The sequence below is a fragment of the Callithrix jacchus genome, chromosome 5, assembly GCF_049354715.1.
Source record: "Callithrix jacchus isolate 240 chromosome 5, calJac240_pri, whole genome shotgun sequence".
Taxonomy (NCBI): Eukaryota; Metazoa; Chordata; class Mammalia; order Primates; family Cebidae; genus Callithrix; species Callithrix jacchus.
Genome location: NC_133506.1, coordinates 161,267,249 through 161,286,863, shown reverse-complemented (window position 1 = coordinate 161,286,863; position 19,615 = coordinate 161,267,249). Strand labels below are relative to the sequence as shown.

Below are 19,615 nucleotides of genomic sequence, written 5' to 3'. Positions count from 1 at the left end.
AACAGGGCAGACGTGCACGTGGACTGGCCTAATCAAGAAGTTCAACTGAAGACGTGGAGAATCAGCTCTCACGACCAATTTAATTTAGCATAAAAACGTAACGTAGAGTGAAAGTATAAAGTGTGAAACCTCAGTGAAGCCTCTTCTCTGTCATTCATAGCTCTCTTGCTTCAGAACTGCAATGGGAAAGGGGGTTCTTACTTTGCAGAATTTCATTAAGTTGATAAAGAATTTGGGGCTGGGTAAGTATTTGTATGGCCTCCTTAAACCAGCTGTTGTGAGTTTATTGTCTGTGAGATAAATGGAATAAAGAGATTTTCTTCCAAAAATAATAATAAATAAAATTTAATACATATTGTATTTCTGGTATCAAATAATTACATATTCTGCCCTCTTTTTTTCTCTTCAGCCTCTTTATGGCAAATCCCCTAGAATTGTATCTGTGGTTGTAAAAGCCTGGAAGCGCAGATGAGTGAGTGACAAGAGGGGACCCAGATCGGAATGGAATCTGCTTAAGGGCAAGCATGCTGGTTAGGGAGAACGCCAAAGCTAAGGCTAAGAGCAGCGCCTTAGATAGAGTCAGACCAAGGTCAAAGAAAACATCTGAAATGTAATCCGGCAGACCATGAGGTGATGATACCAAAATTTAATATAGCCCTCTGCCATTTATAAACTCTATACTCATTATATTACTCAGCTTAGTTCTCCTAACAGTTCCATGAGGGAGAAATAACTGGCTTCTTTCCACAGCCCCAAGAACTAGGATACAGGACTGACTGAACGGTAGAAAAAGATGTGAATGGAGGCATAGTGGCTGGCCCAGGAGAGGCGGGCCACATGCTCTCTTCCTTTGCTGGGCGGTGCTGTTGGGATTTTCAATGAATCGGATTGCTTGATGGCAAAACGGACAAATCTCCATTTTGTCCCAGGCCTCAGCACGTCCTATTGTTGTTCTCATCCCAGGCCCAACTCATACACCGAAGTGACTGCCTGGCCCTTGCCCTGTGAATCAAACGTATTTTGATAGGACATTTCAGAGGACATTGCTAGCAAAGGTGCAAAGCTGTAACGGAAGCTTTTCTAAGGTATAGCAAGTCATAAGAGAATGACTTTTTGTTTAATATAGTTAAGTAAATATTTTAACTGGCCACTTTTCATAGTTTGGATGTCAGAAAACTCTTTATATTGACTTTCATGTATTTGATCACTGCATTTCATGTACTTTTTACCTATTTCTTAAGAAATTTCCACAGATGCAAACAGAATTATCATCACTACCCCTTTCTCTCCCTATCATTCTTAATCTTAACACCTTTGTAGCAAAACATTTTTGGCAGTAGAAACCTTTTCTCTAATAAAATCTTTCTTTTTTTTTTTTTCGAGACAGGGTTTCACTCTGTCGCCCAAACTGGAGTGCAGTGGTACCATCTTAGCTCTAGTGAAACCTCCACCTCCCAGGCTCAAGTGATCCCCCGACCTCAGCCTCATGAGCAGCTGGGACTACAGGCAGGCACCATCACGTCTGGCTAGTGTGTGAGTGTGTGTACCTCATCTCTCTCTCTCTCTCTCTCTCTCTCTCTCTCTATATATATATATATATATATATATAAGGTTTCATCAAGTTGCCCAGGCTGGCCTTGAACTCCTGGGCTCAAGTAATCTGCCCACCTTGGACTCCTAAAGTGTTGGAATTACAGGCATGAGCCACTGTACCTGGTTCAAATACAATCTTACACAGAATTCCAATATTAAAACTCTGTTTTGTTGACATTAATAAATTAGATACAATTAAATTTTCTCCTTTACAAGAAAAGTTAAACAATAAAGTTACAGATGACAGTTACAGTTTTATATTCGTTGCAGTTTTTAATTATTTCTGTATTTTATTTTGAAGACATTTTAAAGATTGTAAGGAAATTGTTTTCAATTAAGTAAAAATGGCAGAAGACGCTTTAGTCCAATGTTTGTACAAAACAGAACCTGCAGTCCTGCCCACCAAACGGAACCTAGAGCCCAGCTCTCCTGGGCCAGCCAGTGTGCTTCCTTGGCAGTAAGCCATTCAACAATGTTCCTATAGTTCAGTCCCGTTTCCTATTTCTGGGGGATATGTTGTCAAAAGCAATTGTTACTACCTTTGTGTTTCTTCACAAATTTGTTTATAAAGACTCATCTTGTCTTTCCTCAACTCCACTGCAAATTAAGTACACAGTATGCCAAAATTTGCATATTTTTTTCTTTCCCACTTTCCCACTCATTTTCTTTCCTTCTCCTTTTCTCCTCTCTTCCAGATAATAGTAACCCATGCTTGCTAAGTCAGAATCTGAAAGCATCTTTTGCTAATCAGTTGAAAATTTCAGCTGGTATCACCCCTTCCTCTAGTCAACTTTCCCGTTTCTTGACATCAGCATAGGATGCTTCAAAACTAAATTCTAAATTCCAGCCAGGCAACATCTGGGATAATAACATCAAGCAGCTTTGGCTCCACGTACAGAATCAACTTCACTAAAATCTGATAACTTTGAATTGAAATGTAATTATTCAACTGAAGCATGCTGAGAAACGTCATTTTGAAAAATCTCACCATTTTCCTTTTACTGATGTGATGTAAACATTTCCTAAATAGTAGTGTTCATGGAAATAATGAATTATAATGAAATGTGTAAGTAATTATAAACATTTCCTTAAATAGACATTTAGGTTAATTAAACTCTAAATGCTTCTTACACCTTTTTGATAAAAATGATTCAAATTACACATAAAAAAATACCCTCTAAATATGCACCACTGCAAAGAAGAAGCTAACAAGATTTTTAAAAACAGTACGTCTAATTCTATAAGCAACTTCCAGGGTATTTTTTGAGAAGAAAACTCACAAATAAATGACCTGAATGGCAGGAACCATATAATTATTTAAAGACTTAACACCCGCCACTTACTTGGCAGATGATATGACCACTGCATGTTCATCAGAGTTGAGGATTTTTGTAAGATGCGTTGCCACTGAGTCTTCATAAATCGTCATCTGAAAAAGAACAAAGAAAACTCCACACTGTATTACGGTTGCTGGCGTTTATACAACTTGCTTATTGCTGTTCCAGCAATGGGACCCTTCATGACATGTGTCAGGCAGGGCAATGGCTAGAATGAAATAGATGAGTCATTATGCAAAATAGATAAATACTTCCTTTTGGCAAAAGGCTTTCAGTTTCTGGAATTCTTTAGTTTATGTTCTTATAGAAATCCATAAAATCCCTTTACAAAAGTTTTTATATAAAAATATCTCAATATAAAAATAATTCCTACAAAGCAGTATAATAGAGCAAAAAAAAATCTAATAAAAATTGGGCAAAAGACTAGACATTTAAATATAAAAATATCCAAATGGCCCATAAACAGAAGAAAACATATCCAATCTCAGCCATCAGGCAAACACAAACTAAAACCACAATGCAGTGCACTCTACCACAGTGCAGTGCCACCCTACCACAGTGCAGTGCACCCTACCACAGTGCAGTGCCACCCTACCACAGTGCAGTGCACCCTACCACAGTGCAGTGCCACCCTACCACAATGCAGTGCACCCTACCACAGTGCAGTGCCACCCTACCACAGTGCAGTGCACCCTACCACAGTGCAGTGCCACCCTACCACAATGGCTAAAATGAAAATGAGTAGAAAATGGCAAGCACTAGCAAAGCTATGGAGCTACAGAATTCTCATACCCTGCTGATGGGAATGCTGACTGATACACTCTCAACAACAATTTGGTAGTGTCTCACTTTTTTTTTTTTTGAGACGGAGTTTCGCTCTTGTTACCCAGGCTGGAGTGTAAAGGCGCGATCTCGGCTCACGGCAACCTCCGCCTCCTGGGTTCAGGCAATTCTCCTGCCTCAGCCTCCCGAGTAGCTGGGATTACAGGCACACGTCACCATGCCCAGCTAATTTTTGTATTTTTAGTAGAGACGGGGTTTCATCTTGTTGACCAGGAGGGTCTTGATCTCTTGACCTCGTGATCCACCCGCCTCGGCCTCCCAAAGTGCTGGGATTACAGGCATGAGCCACCGCGCCCAGCAGGTAGTGTCTCTTGAAGCTAAATATATGCAGTGCATCACAGGACTCAGAAATGCAACTTCTACATCTACACCCAAAAGAAATGCGAAAATGTGTTCATCAAAAGACATGCACTAGAATGTTCACAGCAGCATTCAGTTAATAGTAGAATGGATGACAAAATGCAATAGAAGACTATAGGAGAATGAGAATGAATGATTTACAGCCAAGCCACAGTATAGACGAATCTGATAAATATGATGCTGAGTGAAGGAATCCAGAAACAAATGGGAGTATACAAAATGATTCTATTTTATAAAGCACGAGACAGATACCAATCTATCTACCTATCAGAAGTCAGCATAGTGATATTGGGGTAGGAGGTGAGAGCTTGACTGAAATGGGGCATGACGGGGCTTATGGGGTACTTGAATGCTGTCGAGTGGTTTAGGTATTGATTATACAGATTTGTTTAGTTTGTGAAAATTTACATAAAGCTGTACATTTATGACCTGTGCACTTTTCTGTACATATAATTCAATAAAAAAATATTTTTTAAGTGCTGAATGCACTTTCATATAATCATGTAAATAAATGTTTCTTTTAAATAATTAGTGAAAATGCCAAAAGCATCCATAATCCCTTTTCTATTTGACTCAAACTTTAACATCCTGTTGAAAGAACACATACATTTTCCTAATATGTAAAGATGTGCACAATATTGTAACAGCCTCATATTCAGAGCCTTACATCAAATGTGTCTCAAATAATATTCTATCACATGGGGGCACGAAGTGGCTCACACCTGTAATCCCAGCACTTTGGGAGGCCAAGGCGGGCGGATCACAAAGTCAGGAGATTGAGATCATCCTGAGCAACATGGTGAAACCCCACCTCTACTAAATAAATATAAAAATTAGCCAGCATGGTGGTGCACACCTGTAGTCCATGGGGAGGCTGAGGCAGTAGAATCGCTTGAACCCAGGAGGCAGAGGTTGCAGTCAGCTGAGATCACGACGCTGCACTCCAGTGTGGCAACAGAGCAAGACTTTGTCTCCAAAAGAAAAATTCCATTTCACCCAGCTCAAAATTTTCTAGTATAAATGATCTGCTCTAGGCAACCTGGCCCTCACGCTCTTCTGCCTCACCCAGATATCTTTGCATTACTTTTACCAATCAGCCTCAGTTTATTCAGACTTAATTGAAGATTCAATTAACAGTCTTCCCCACAAAGCCCTCCTGTCTAGCCTCTCCCAAAAAGAATCCCATTCCTAATGTACCTTCATTCCACCAGTGGGTGCGTTACTCTTTCAAAAGTATGTTACTCTTTAAAATTTCTACCTTCCCTCCTTCAAAGGCAGACCACTTGTGGGAAAGCAATTTTACATCAAAGAAAGGAAGGGAGGCCGGGAGCTCCAAAGTTACACATGATATTGTATTGACCCACCAATCCCCTTTACTGATGTCTTAAACACTACAAATTACATCTTTACAGCTAGGATCAGAGAAATGAAAATATATCATCTAAAAAAAAACTTTAAAATTTGAAAAAAGAAAATGCTTGCCAGAGAATATTTTCTTCCCTGCAGAGGAGAAAATATTTTACATGACCATTTATGCTATTAATTAATGCATCCATTAATGCCAGTTGATTAATGTATTAATTAGTGACATTTAATTAATGCCATTTGAAACTTACATTTTAAAACTCCAAGTTTTTGTCCATTAAAAATATTCAAAGACAAAAACATACAACCTCTTTCAGAGGACAATAAAATAGCCTGTATGTCCAAAGATAAAATAATACACGTAACTTATTAACATACTATGCAGTCACTTAGCTGGGTCGGAAACGTAAGTAATAATAAGAGTTAACATTTTGTATTGTGTACCAGGCACTGTCATTAAGCACTCTGTATACATTTATGCCTTTGTCTTGTTTTATAGCCAAGGAATATAGGTTAGTTGAGTAATTTGCCTGAGACCCACAGCGAGTGAAGTGTAGAAAAGCTAAGAAGAAAGGTTTAGTCTACTTTTATTGCAGTTTTGGGTAAAAAAGCCACACACAGTAAAACGCATTCCCGGCGTCAGCCTAGTTTGGGGCCTCGTCAGGGCCGTTTAGAACACCCATTTAATCTGTTAGCTTAAAGTGTGCTATCCCTTTGTTACAAAAATAAGTTTATTTTAAAAAGTAAAGTTTCATTTAAAACCTTTTGTACAAAGAGAGATTTCCTTCATTTCTTTAGGATTGTACCTCATATTTATTGATTTTATATATAAGTGATAAAAGGAAATCATCTACTGTTATTTTATATGCCAGAAAACAGACATTTCTGAAGTAAACTGAACAAAAAAAAAATCCCCCTTTTATCTTTTTTGGAAAGAAAATTAGTAATGTTTACAAAAATACTGTTGGGAAAAAGACCGGTTTCTATAAAAATGTGATTTATAGAGTCACATAACTAAAAACGCTGCTGAAAACCAAGCAGTAAATACACTCATCTTTAATAATGATTACCTCTGGTGGTAGGACTACAAGTGGTTTTATTTTCTTTTTCATATAATTTTGTATTTACAAATTTTTTTTTTTTTTTGAGACAGAGTTTCGCTCTTGTTACCCAGGCTGCAGTGCAATGGCACGATCTCGGCTCACCGCAACCTCCGCCTCCTGGGTTCAGGCAATTCTCCTGCCTCAGCCTCCCGAGTAGCTGGGATTACAGGCACGCGCCACCATGCCGAGCTAATTTTTTGTATTTTTAGTAGAGACGGGGTTTCACCATGTTGACCAGGATGGTCTCGATCTGTTGACCTCGTGATCCACCCGCCTCGGCCTCTTAAAGTGCTGGGATTACAAGCTTGAGCCACCGCGCCCAGCCTCCAAATTTTTTTAAAGGCAGTTTTGGCTATTAGCAGTTTTTATATAAGAAAAAGTTTAAAAAATACAATTAGCTTCTCTAAGAAACAGCCCCATATTTGTAGTTATCATTCCTTGCCTTAGTTTTGACAAGATCATAATTTTCTTAATGACAAAACAAAGATTTCAACTGTAAAATAAACAGATAAATTTTCCTAGAGGGAAAAATAATCTTGCATAGATCAAATGGTCTTAACAAGAAAGAGAATAAGCCTTTGAAAGTCAGGTTCTGTTTTAAATCTACACAGCTTTGAGGTTTAATCAGAACGCTGAGTCTTTAAAAACATTAGTCATTTAAGGTCTGTGGTAGGGATGGAATTAAGTGCTCCTTTCTCCTGTATCAACAGGCTTAATCCAGAGACCTGTCTTGCTGTCCCTTCAAAAGAGTAGGGGCCGGGCACAGAGTCTCACACCTGTAATGCCAGCACTTTGGGAGGCTAAGGCAGGAGATCTCTTGAGACCAGGAGGTCAAGGCTACGTACAGTGAGCTGTGTTTGCATCACTGCATTGCAGCCAGCCTGGACCATAAAGCAAGACCCTGTCTCAGAAAGAAAAGAATATGCAAAGCAAGCAGTAAGAGAGAAACTGTATAATATTCTGGCCAGGAATACGGGTGTGTTTGGAGACTGTTAAAAGCTAACATCTTACAATCAAACAGGATCTAATGGCCAAGGAGAAGATGAATACACACTAACAGGAAACACCAGCTGACCTTCGTGCAGCTCTGCAGATAAAAAGGAAACAGCACTGTTTACAATAGCAAAGACCTGGAAGCAACCCAAATGCCCATTGATGATAGACTGGATTGGAAAAATGTGGCACATATACACCATGGAATATTATGCAGCAATCAGAAATGATGAGTTTGTGTCGTTTGTAGGGACATGGATGAATCTGGTGAACGTCATCCTCAGCAAACTGACACAAGAACAGAAAATGAAACACCGCATATTCTCACTCATAGGCGGGTGATGAAAAATGAGAACACATGGACACAGAAAGGGGAGTACTAAACACTGGGGTCTATTGGGGGGAAAGGGGGAGGGCCAGTGGGAGGGGGAGGTGGGGAGGGATAGCCTGGGGAGAAATGCCAAATGTGGGTGAAGGGGAGAAGCAAAGCAAAGCACACTGCCATGTGTGTACCTACGCAACTGTCTTGCATGCTCTGCTCATGTACCCCAAAACCTAAAATCCAATAAAAAATTAAAAAAAAAAAAAAAAAAAGGAAACAGCAGGTAGAACAGGCAAGGAGACTCTCTGGGCAGGAAAACAGATAGCGCTTCACACATTTGTTGTGTCATTCAACTCCAGCACTTTGTATCACTTTACACGTGAAGAGGCCCAGGAAGGGGAGTGACTGGGCACTCCCAGTGTGGGTGGCCATGAAAGGACTCTAACCTAGATTCCAGATTCTTCTCTCAGGGAGAGAGGACTAGAAGTAGTCAATGAGACCATACCCCAAAAATGAAACTAAGTATACATGCTCCCATATCTTAAGAGTATGCTTTCTCCTTTTATTTTTCAAGATATTCAGCCCCATTTCAAATGATTAGGTAAAGGGTTAAGTCTTACATAAAATTCTTCAGATGCTTCTGGAGGTCCTGGAAGTAGGGAAGCTTTTGGTGGCAATTTGAGTTCATATGTCATTATACTCCACCTGAAGGGAGAAAAACTCTTTGGTCTAAGATTTCTTTAAAATTGGATACACTAACTGTTACCATCTCATACACACACACACACACACACACACACACACACACACACAGATTCATGAACTATGCTTTATTTTATCTTAAAACAACCAAAAATGGGGACAGAGATCACATTTAAGTAATCTCATACATGTTGAATTCATAACTTACGATTTCCACATCTTATCATTTCTCCAATTAGTGGCTTCCAAATGTTTTAAGACCACAGCCCACAATAAGAAAACCATATGTGTTACAACACCCCCACTTCTTCCCTAGGTGCAATGCATTCTGACTTTTCCATTCTTTTCTGTTCTATTTTTAAAATAATGCTCAGTGCAGTTTACTAATCAGGTTATAAATTACTAATGAGTCGTAAGCCAAAGTTTTAAAACAATGTCCTAGATTAAATAAATACATACTACCTATAAACAGTTCCTCAACCACGCTTACCAAATCAGCTTATACAAACATAAAATGAGAGTTAGCTAAACACCCCTTCTTAAATTAAGAAAGAATGAATGTGAGCATGGGAGTAGGGAAAAATATTAATAATATTTAACTGAAGCAAATTTATTTCAATTAGCTATAAGTATTAATCTCAAAGCAAACATCACATCATTTGGTGTTAGAGAAGAACAGTCAACTCAGGATAAGTCCAATTTTCTATCTAAAATAATAATTTCAAAATTTGGGAAGAACAATTGGGCCAGGATATTATTGTAGACTAAAAAAATATGAAATAAAGGCCAGGCATGGTGGCTTATGCCTGTAATCCCAGCACTTTGGGAGGCTGAAGTGAATGAATTGCTTGAGCTCAGGAGTTCCAGCCTGGGCAACATGGTAAAAACTCATCTCTACAAAAATAAAAATAAAAAATAGCCTGGCACGGTGCTGCATGCCTGCAGTCCCAGCTACTTGGGAGGTTGCGGAAGGAGGATCACATGAGACTGGGAGGTAGAGGTTGCAGTGAGCTGAGATCATGCCACTGCACTCCAGCCTAGGCAACACAGCCAGACTCTGTCTCAAAAAAAAAAAAAAAAAAAAAGGAAGAAGAAAGGTTGGATGTGGTGGCTCACACCTGTAATCCCAGCACTTTGGGAGGACAATGTGGGTGAATCCCCTGAGGTCAACAAGGTGAAACCTGGTCTCTATAAAAATACAAAAAATTAGTCAGGCATGGTGGCAGGTGCCTGTAATCCCAGCTACTCAGGAGGCTGAGGCAGGAGAATCACTTAAACTCGGGAGGCAGAGGTTGCAGTGAGCTGAGACGGTGCCACCGCACTCCAGCCTGGGCAACAAGAGTGAAACTCCATCTCGAAAAAAAAAAAAGATGTGAAATAAAGATTTTTACACAGAAACAAAGCATAATAAAAGCAGTACTATAACACATGAATTTTAAGAAAAGTTTAAGACAGTTGAAGCTAGTGTTAGAACCCAGAGGAAAATCCCAAGATCCACATTTAAACAGAGCCTAGTGTATCATTGAAACTAATGAGAATAAATGTTTGCATAAAAATTCAAATTCCCAGAAAGCCCCCATACATTATGTGTTATGATATGTAAACCAAATAGTTACTTATAGCTCCTATTCAACTCTCTACATGAAAATACTTAAAAGAAATTTGTATTTGAACACCAAAAGCTATTCATTTTTCCATGTGGCAAATACATTATACAGCTGTGAGCATCTCAAAGTCACAGGGTCTGGAAACACAAGGGTGCATAAGGCTTCCCCGGCGAAGCTTACATTCTAGTGCAGAAAACAGGTATGAAGCAAGCAAACAAAACAAACTCTGCAAATATCCAAAAGGGGAAATCACCAGTAGAAACATAAAAATCAAGCTCCTTATAGCTAGAAATACTTCTCTGGTCAAAGACAGTTAAATAAACAGTAAGAACTCCACCCAAATGTCTGCATTCCTTGCTCCTTCCATGCTATACCTCCCCACTTAATAGGAAATGGTTGAAGCTAAAGAAAGAGGAGAAAGTGGCAGCTGGAGATGAAAAACCGAGGAAGAGATGCACGTGAGTACCAGCTAAGCAGAGGCAAAGGCTGGAAGGAACCGTCTGGTGTGCATATATAAAGGAGAGAGAGTGCAGAGTTGAGAAAGGACCCTGGAAACTAGACAGAGCAGGGACTGTGGTTTACCATGCCGCTTCTACTACTTACTAGCTATTTAACTTAGATCATGTAAAAACCGCCTAAACCTTTTCAGCAGTAAAATGGAGATGGCAACATTAGCTCTCTAGGAGAAGGACGATAATTAAATGAGATGGTGCACGAAGTAAAACAGCTGGAAAGTGTAGGCAGACAAAAACTACGTTGTTTTTATTTCCATCATATCCGGAAGACTAAATTTTCATCTTTATAAAATAATGCTTTTCTGACCCACCCCATAGTGTTGTTTTGAGGATCAAATAACACATGTGAAAAACTAATCTAATTTAGAATATTAAACAATGATTTTTTTCACTTGTTCTTTATAAACAGGAAATTAATAAAGGAAACAGAGGAATAAGACATTCCTAAGTTTCCAATAAAGGTCTTAAGTTTCTGAATCCCCTTTGATTTGTGTGTGTGTGTGTGTGTGTGTGTGTGTGTGTCTTCTGTTTTGTTTCGGCATACCGGCAGATATCAAGGAATTTCACCATGGGGGTCCTGTTTCTTGGCTAACCACCTGGAGAAGTGATGTTTTATTTTTATTTTTTTGAGACACATTCTTACTCTGTCACCCAGATTGTAGTGCAGTGGTGTGATCACGGCTCACTGCCATCTCCGCCTCCTGGCCCCAAGTGATCCTCCCATGTTGGCATTCCAACGTGTTGGGATTACAGAGGTGAGCCACCTCGCCCAGCTGAGAAGTGAATTTTTATAGCACACAAGGGGAAAGCACATATCCTAGGTAGATGCAAATCCTAACAGCAGGAGAAGTGCTCTTTACATTTGCAACAAAGAGGGTATTTAGAATAACCCCTTTTGTTCGGTAACCACAGAATTGGACAGTTGTCTGGGAAATCCCCTCCAGGCTCATTTACAAATAATGGTGATTTTACTTATTTATTTCCAATCTTTTTCCCCAGAATTAGGTATAACTGATGAATAAAAAACCATGTATATTTAAGGTGTACAACTTGATGTCTGGATATACATGCTCCACAATCGAGCTGACTGACATATTCATAGGGACCCTTTCTCTGTTTCATTCCTTTTCTTCCTTTAACCTCCAGATTCTTTTAAAGGCTGGAGACTGAATCCAGTAGCACATTAGATTTTAAACTTCTATGCACCTAAACTACTGGAGTATCTCTCTCATGTAATTTTGGATAAACACAGACAAACGTTCTGCTTCCCAGCTCTCTTTTTAAATATTCTGTCAGCCAAAGAATGAACCATTACACTATTACCTTATGATAGGCAAGGTTACAATTAATGAGGTTATAGCTCATCTTAGAGAAATTACATTTCAGATGGGTGGCTCCCTGATGAAACTTTGTTATTTTTGGAAGAGTTCCACAGATGGCTAATTCTATCGAAGTTGTTTTGATTCATGCTACCTCAAGTTGATCATATTTTGACATCTGTCTTCTCCTGACACCGGGGGTTGGGGAGTGACTGGTTACTGAGTCCTATTGTTCCTTATGCCCAAATTCTAAACACCTCCTCTGTAACACTCAAGGTATACACACTGCAGTTTCTTTTTTATACATAGACATTCAGAGAAAGCAATTAAGAGATGTGATCAAGAATAGCATAAACACAGTAACAGTCCCTTCATTTGAAGCTGTCTTCCTAATACTTCCCTATCCCTGGGAAAGGAGTATTTGTATCTTAACATATTTAGTTCTTATTGGGTCAATTCATTCTTAATATGTATATTTAAGAGGAGATACTCTAACAAATCTAACGTTTATATGTCTTCTTTAGCTTTCTGGAAGCCACACGATGACAGGGGGCTACCTATTATACTCATCAAAAGGCACCCTACACAATGAACTATTTTAGATTTTTGACCTGAACTGTAATTAAAATAGCAGTAACACAGCCTTCTGTATTTAAAATAAGGAGCTATTCGAACTAGTTTTTCATAATTCATTCATTCACTATAAAACATCTTTACTGAGTGTCTTCTCTGTGACAGGCCCCGTTCTCCCACTCAGGCAGGAACAAGTGCACAAGGTCAGGAAGGTTCTCCCTTCTCGGAGCTTCTAGTCAGTAAAATTTATTAATAAGTCTTTATTAATACATCATCGAAAACTGAGTTCAGTGTGCCATTTTCCAACTGGTTGTAGAAAAGAATTCACTTTTACCTGTCCAACATTTTGGTACTGGCTCGTTCCAATTTCTCTAGGATCTGAGGAAGTTGGGTGTCATCGTCATATGAACCTCCCCAGCCAAGAACTCGTGCGAGGTCATTTCCTGTACCCAAAGGCAACACTCCCAGCTGACACTGAAAGACAGGGCGACAGGGCGACTTTCAGACGAGTTGGGAAACAGGGACTACTGCATTTCTGCACCTCTCTGGTGAGTATGTTAGTATGCATTCATGTTAACTAGCAAGTAAAATAATCAGCACTTGCCTGTTTATTCAAGTTGAGCTTATCAATTTCTGACAAAACCCAACCTACACTTCCATCGCCTCCGCAAACAAGAATCCGGAAATTGTCAAACTTCTGAAACAATCTTAAACTGAAAGCAAAAAGGATTTTATGTTAGTATAAAGACGTGAAAATCACCTTCTGCAATTCTTTGTTATTCTGTATTGGTATTCATGCTCAGATTAAATATAAGAACTCCTACTTACATGTTAATTATACCATAAACATTCATTGAAGTGTAATTTTAACTCAAGGAAACTTCTGAATCATAAGGAGGAAAGGGAATGATAAGTAGAAATGAATATAAATTTAGGAGGAATGGGAGTGAGAAATGAGAAAAGAAAAAAGAAGCAGAGACCAGGAAAGGTAAAGTAATACAAGATGGTGGAAGTGGTGGTTTTTCTCTTTCCATTACAGGAACACATTCTTAAGAATTACAAATCATGGGCAAGGAATCTAGGGTGCGGAAGCTCAGGCAGTTCCTAAAGACACAAATCAATGCACTGCTCTCAGGATTTCCAACTAGCTTTTTCTCCTCCTCTTCTCCTATTCTCAGGCCCATCCTTCTATTTTCCCACATCTCAACTTATGACACGTCCTATCTCCTAAATGTACCCTTGTACACTTACTTCAAGTATTGTGGAAAATCTGAAAAATATTAGAGGGACAATCTCAGGAAGTCTCACCAAGGGAGATCCTTGGAGCCTTCGAGGATGAATGGGAAAAATAAATCAAGACTATAAGATAATGGAACTATAAAGGATTATAAAATGGATGTGTCAGAAAGGAGGACAAAACTACCCTAGTATGGCGGAGACAAAGAAGGCGAGAAGAGAGGCTAGATGAGGAAAGTCTAGGACCTCAGCAGAGGAAAGGAAGGGCGGTACATGCAGATAAGGAAGAAGCAGGGTATAAATGAAGAAGACCAACATCCATGGGACCAAAAGGGCCTGAGATTTAGCAAGATAAAGGCAACGGAAGCAGGAAGAAAGACTGGGGCAAAAGTAAACAGAGGCACCAAGAGAGAAGGAAGGAGAGAAATAGAGAAGACAGAGAAAAGTGTCACGTTACAAAACACAAAATGCCTTTTCAGGTACTGGTATTGAAAATCCCCATTTCTACTTCTGCATTCATGCTTAAGGTAACAGTGAAACCCTAGGGAAAAGCTGGGTTGCCCTAAGTAAATCATATAGAGGTTTGAAGGCCCCTGGTTCAGAAGACATAATATCACCTCTTAAGAAAAATCATATGCATACCCTAAAAAGGTATTGCAAGTACCACAAGGTATATTTTCCCTCAGTGAAAATACTTAGTTTGTTTTATCTTACAGATTTTAAGCTACATGACATCCAGAAAGCTGAAAAGAATCATCAACAAAAGTGTTTGTCCTCTATATGAACTGAGTCTGAAATCCTTGAAGAACAGCCCTTGACGGCCCAAGGGAGTCCCTGTACTTGGGTTTGATAATTGATTATTTACATTACATAAATCAATATCAGCTTTCCATGCGAACTGTTTTCTAATATTACTTTCTATTTCTATATGTACATACCTGGAGCTAAAGAAATTGTTAGTATTGTTTCATATACAATATATTCAAAAACATTTTCTAAACAAATTTGCAATTGAGAAATTTCAATAGAGTTTTGGAATTTATACAAGACAATTGTATAACCATCCAAAAGGTTGTGTTAAAACTTATAATTAGAGTTAAAAACAAGGAAAGGATCTAGAGGAATGTCTAATTTTCATGAGCTAAAAAACCAGACACATTTAACACCTTGTCCTACATTGTATTCAAATAAGATTTATCAATAATCAGTTACCCTAAATGAGGACCTCCATTCATTAAATCAAACACCTGAGCCGGATTTAGCAACTGCTTAAAGCGGCGAAGGAACTTGACTCCCTGATTATCTCCACTCTTAGAATTGACAAAAACCAACAGAGGACTAACACAGAAGGAAAACGTTGCTCTACAGAAACCTGTAAAAAAAAAAACACAGTACAAGATCAATACATACAGCTTCCTCTTCTAAATTATTAGCAAACGTTCAGAGAAAAGAAATTTATAAAAACTGAGTATTAAGTTAAAATTTAGCCCTCCAAATAGAGATAGGTTAACTATTTACATACAAACCAATATTTTAAATATATGCTTTATAATGAAAACCATAACCAAGATGATAAAAGTATTAATCACAGATAATTTAAGATATACCACCTACCTTAATTATGCTTAATAAGAAAAACTAATTTATTATAGTCTATAAATTCACATTTGTCAAGGAATTCATATATTCATATTCAGTATTTCAAAATATTTTAACTGCTCCTTTCTGAAGCCTGAGAGAATATTTTAAGATTTATAGTAAATAAAATCAGGGTTTAGGTTGGGAGAGAGGGTTGTTAATAGCATAGGTTTAAAAAATGCCACCTCCTTTGAGGTTTATAAACTTCTATCTGGAGGTTTATAAACTTAATCTAAGACATCTATTGGCAAAAATTATATAAAAATTTTGAAAAGCATAAAACATGATATCAGTGCAAGCCGTGAATAATAGTACAGTCCTCTCTATTATTCTTGCGGAATTGACTCCAGCACCCCCATGAATACCGAAACCACAGTTGCTCCAGTCTGTTATATAAAATGGCATAGTATTACACCGGGTAAAAGTCTTTGTAATACGATCTGCTTAGAAGGAAGTAATTAGTATGCAACCCCAAAACAAGTATAAAGGGGTTCCTCGGCACTTCACAGTTCCGTTGTAAGGTTTTGGGGAAAGTGCATGTATAGTCGTATAAATTTCTACAATGAAATTACAGAAAAACATGCTAATAGGCAGTTTCAACTACAGAGGAAAGAAACATAAAAATTAACATTTTCAGACTGCATTGCAGTATAGAATAATCATTTCATTTACTGAAGCATACCATCTAAAACTCATATACAGTAATTTCGTGAATTTGTTAATGGCTATTCTACAACTATCACTTAAATGTGTTCCTTTAAAAATTGTGTTTTCAGCAATTATAAATGGAATTATTTTAGAAAAAACTACCATAATAATCAATTACAGTTACAGTTATTCTAGGAAAAGAAACACACAGATCAATATTAAATATACATACTTTACACTACTGCTACATACCATCGGAATCGGTGCTGTTTAGCGCAATCGGAGGTATGATAGATACTTTACATTGGCCAAGCGGACATATTGGATGGTATAAATCTTTGCACGCAGTGTGTACCTAATAACAAACAAATATACCTTCAAGAATCTTAAAGATAAATTAATGTTTTGCCATTATGAATCACATCTAAGGAACTGATGATCTAGAATCAACTGTACCACAAAATGTTCAGTAATTCATAAACTACTTTAAATGGTATAATACTTATAATGAAGGAAATGACTAAACATTTTAGAAATGGAAACTTGGTTTTAGTCCACACAAACACATTTTTGGAATTATCTCAGAGAAGAATATACAGTTGATGAACAACTGGTGAAGGCAAAGAGAGAGGAAGAGAAGAGACTGAGTGCAGAGGAAGGGAAACAGAGAAGAAAAGAGAAGGAGGAGGAAAACTAACCAGTATGTCAGTATCACCGCCCATAAAATAAATTGATGACAGAACATTTATTTTGTTTTTATACAAATTCTTAGAAAAATTTAACAAAGATAAAATCTGTAATGTGCCTGCTTCTCTGCTGCAGCAATCCTATAGCTTTCCATTCACATTTCTTTTATGACGTTTCCCTATTATTCAAAGTACAAGTACAGCCATGCTCTTGTTCTCAGCTGGACCGCTGCTCTGTAAGATGAAGGAAAGGGACGCATATCACAGGCACCCCGTAAATGTGCTTTCAGTAGAAACAAATTTCATGGTCATACAAGGTACTACTGAGAACAAGAACAAGGATAACTTATTAGGTAGGACCCAGGCAATGTAGGATACTGTGTGTACTTGTCTGGAGAGCCTTCTATATGTTTTTTGTGTATGTGTGTTTTTTTTTTTTTTTTTTTTTTTTTGAGGAGTTTCGCTCTTACTACCCAGGCTGGAGTGCAATGGCGAGATCTCGGCCCACCGCAACCTCCGCCTCCTGGGTTCAGGCAATTCTCCCGCCTCAGCCTCCTGAGTAGCTGGGATTACAGGCACGCGCCACCATGCCCAGCTAATTTTTTGTATTTTTAGTAGAGACGGAGTTTCACCATGTTGACCAGGATGGTCTCGATCTCTTGACCTCGTGATCCACCCGCCTCGGCCTCCCAAAGTGCTGGGATTACAGGCGTGAGCGACTGCGCCTGGCCCCTTCTAAATCTTTTAACCAGTAAAAGCAGATACTTTTCATCAAGTACTTATTTAATATGACTTTATTTTATTAGTCCTTTTAGAAAACTGGCATAATTAAACCTGCATTTATCAAAACTTTTGGAAGAATAACTAAGATTTAATAGTGATTCTAATTCCGGTGATGACCTGTTTTTTGACAGTTTCCTTACGCTTTGCAATAATTAACAATACGAATGCATTTTAGAAAAACTAACGCACACAGACAGCTTTAAAAGTAATTTTAAAATGTTTGAGAACCACGGAACAAAAGAGAAAGAAATTTATAATAATGCTCAATAAGAAAAGCAGATGATCAAATTATGTCTTCACAATTTTTACAGAAAATGTAACACTATGTCCACAGACCTGGACGACAGCTGGAAAAATTACAAGTTGATTCATTAGGCTTGCATGGCTACAGGTTTTTTAATTTTGTTTGTTTTTTACTACATAGACTATGTTTTAGGCACCAGATATCCTGCTGTTAGAAACTCATGTTTTTGTTTGTTTGTTTTGAGACGGAGTTTTGCTCCTATGCCCAAGCTGAAGTGCAATGGCGCAATCTCCGCTCATGGCAACCTCTGCCTCCCGGGTTCAAGTGATTCTCCTGCCTCAGCCTCCCGAGTAGCTGGGATTACACAGGTGCATGCCACCATGCCTGGCTAATGTTCTGTATTTTTAGTAGAAATGGGTTTTCACCATGTTAGTGAGGCTGGTCTTGAACTCCAGACCTCAGGTGATCCACCTGCCTCGGCCTCCCAAAGTGCTGAGATTACAAGCGTTCATGTTTTTTGTTTTGTTTTAATTGTTTGAGATGACGTTTTGCTCTTGTCGCCCAGGCTGGAGTGGAATGGCGCAATCTCAGCTCACTGCAACCTCCACCTCCCAGGTTCAAGCAATTCTCCTGCCGAAGCATCCCAAGTAGCTGGGATTACAGGCATGCCCCATTGTGCCCAGCTAATTTTTTGTATTTTTAGTAGGGATGGGGTTTCACCATATTGGTCAGGCTGGTCTTGAACTCCTGACTTCAGGTGATCCACACATCTCGGCCTCCCAAAGTACTGAGATTACAGGCGTGACCCACTGCGCCAGACCAGAAACTCACATTTTAAAGGCAAAATAGTATGTAAACAGGGAAACGGTTGTGTATAGAAAGTGCAAAACTCAGAGAGGTGCTATAGGGTGATGGTAGCTTGGAAACCAGCATGTCAACCTTACATAGGGTGGGACAAGAATGAGGTCACAAGGTGACATTTGAGCTTGCCAGGAAAAAGAGGCATCCTTCCTTCTACCGTCTGTAATACCACTGCTATTCCAGTTAAGAAATGTTTAAAAGTTATGGGTGAAGAGAATGAGCAAGTAATAAACCTAATTAACTCTTACTGTTAAAGTTAACAGAGTTTAAAAACTGATTTTTTTTAAAGTAGAGATAAACATATTGCAGGTAAAGAAAATTTACAGAAAGCCTTTCTAAAATAATTCATCACACATGATGTGTTTTCTTTCTAATACGTTGGAAGTGAACAGTTGAAACTCTAGAAGTAGAGACACAGACTTTAGTAAATGTACAGACTAATAAAAATAGCAAAATTTGCTACCAATGGTTGTCCTCTCAAGAAGAAATCTGAGGTGGGATGATGAGTTAAAATCTTGTTTATGGGTAGAACTCTTTTAACATAAAATCAATGGCATAAGAGGATTTTAGGGGTTAGGCTCGCACTAAGACTCTAAAGAGAGATATCTGTTACCGTCTACATATTAGATTCAATAAGAGAAAAACTATTAATAACACATGTAAGGCTAGTAAAAGAGGCAGTCAATGAAGAATAACAAAAGCATGAGGACAAAGAGGAGAAACACGCATTACCTATGGGGCCTAACTAAAAGGCTGTTGGGCTTACTTTCCTTTGTGGCCTTTCAGACAGTCTCATTGATTAGGAAAGCAATACATCACACATCTCTTGCATTTGCTGATCAACACTCTACATACCAAAAACAAGCGTTTATCCACATGTTCACATT

At 38.5% G+C, this 19,615-nt stretch overlaps 1 protein-coding gene across 17 annotated transcripts in view; it reads right to left on the bottom strand.

Annotated features, from left to right (window-relative positions):
* DGKH (diacylglycerol kinase eta) overlaps positions 1-19,615 on the bottom strand; it is a 203,255-nt gene that overhangs the window by 53,684 nt on the left and 129,956 nt on the right. For all 17 annotated transcript variants that reach the window (XR_008481825.2, XR_013536233.1, XR_013536234.1 and 14 more), the window contains 6 exons: positions 16,407-16,509; positions 15,081-15,240; positions 13,237-13,345; positions 12,967-13,106; positions 8,537-8,621; positions 2,937-3,022 (listed from right to left, as the gene is read on the bottom strand). Coding sequence is in view for 13 of the 17 variants with exons in the window: in XM_035303416.3 (XP_035159307.1) it covers positions 2,937-3,022; positions 8,537-8,621; positions 12,967-13,106; positions 13,237-13,345; positions 15,081-15,240; positions 16,407-16,509 (683 nt within the window). In the remaining 4 variants the exon portion in view is untranslated. The remainder of the gene's footprint in view (positions 1-2,936; positions 3,023-8,536; positions 8,622-12,966; positions 13,107-13,236; positions 13,346-15,080; positions 15,241-16,406; positions 16,510-19,615) is intronic.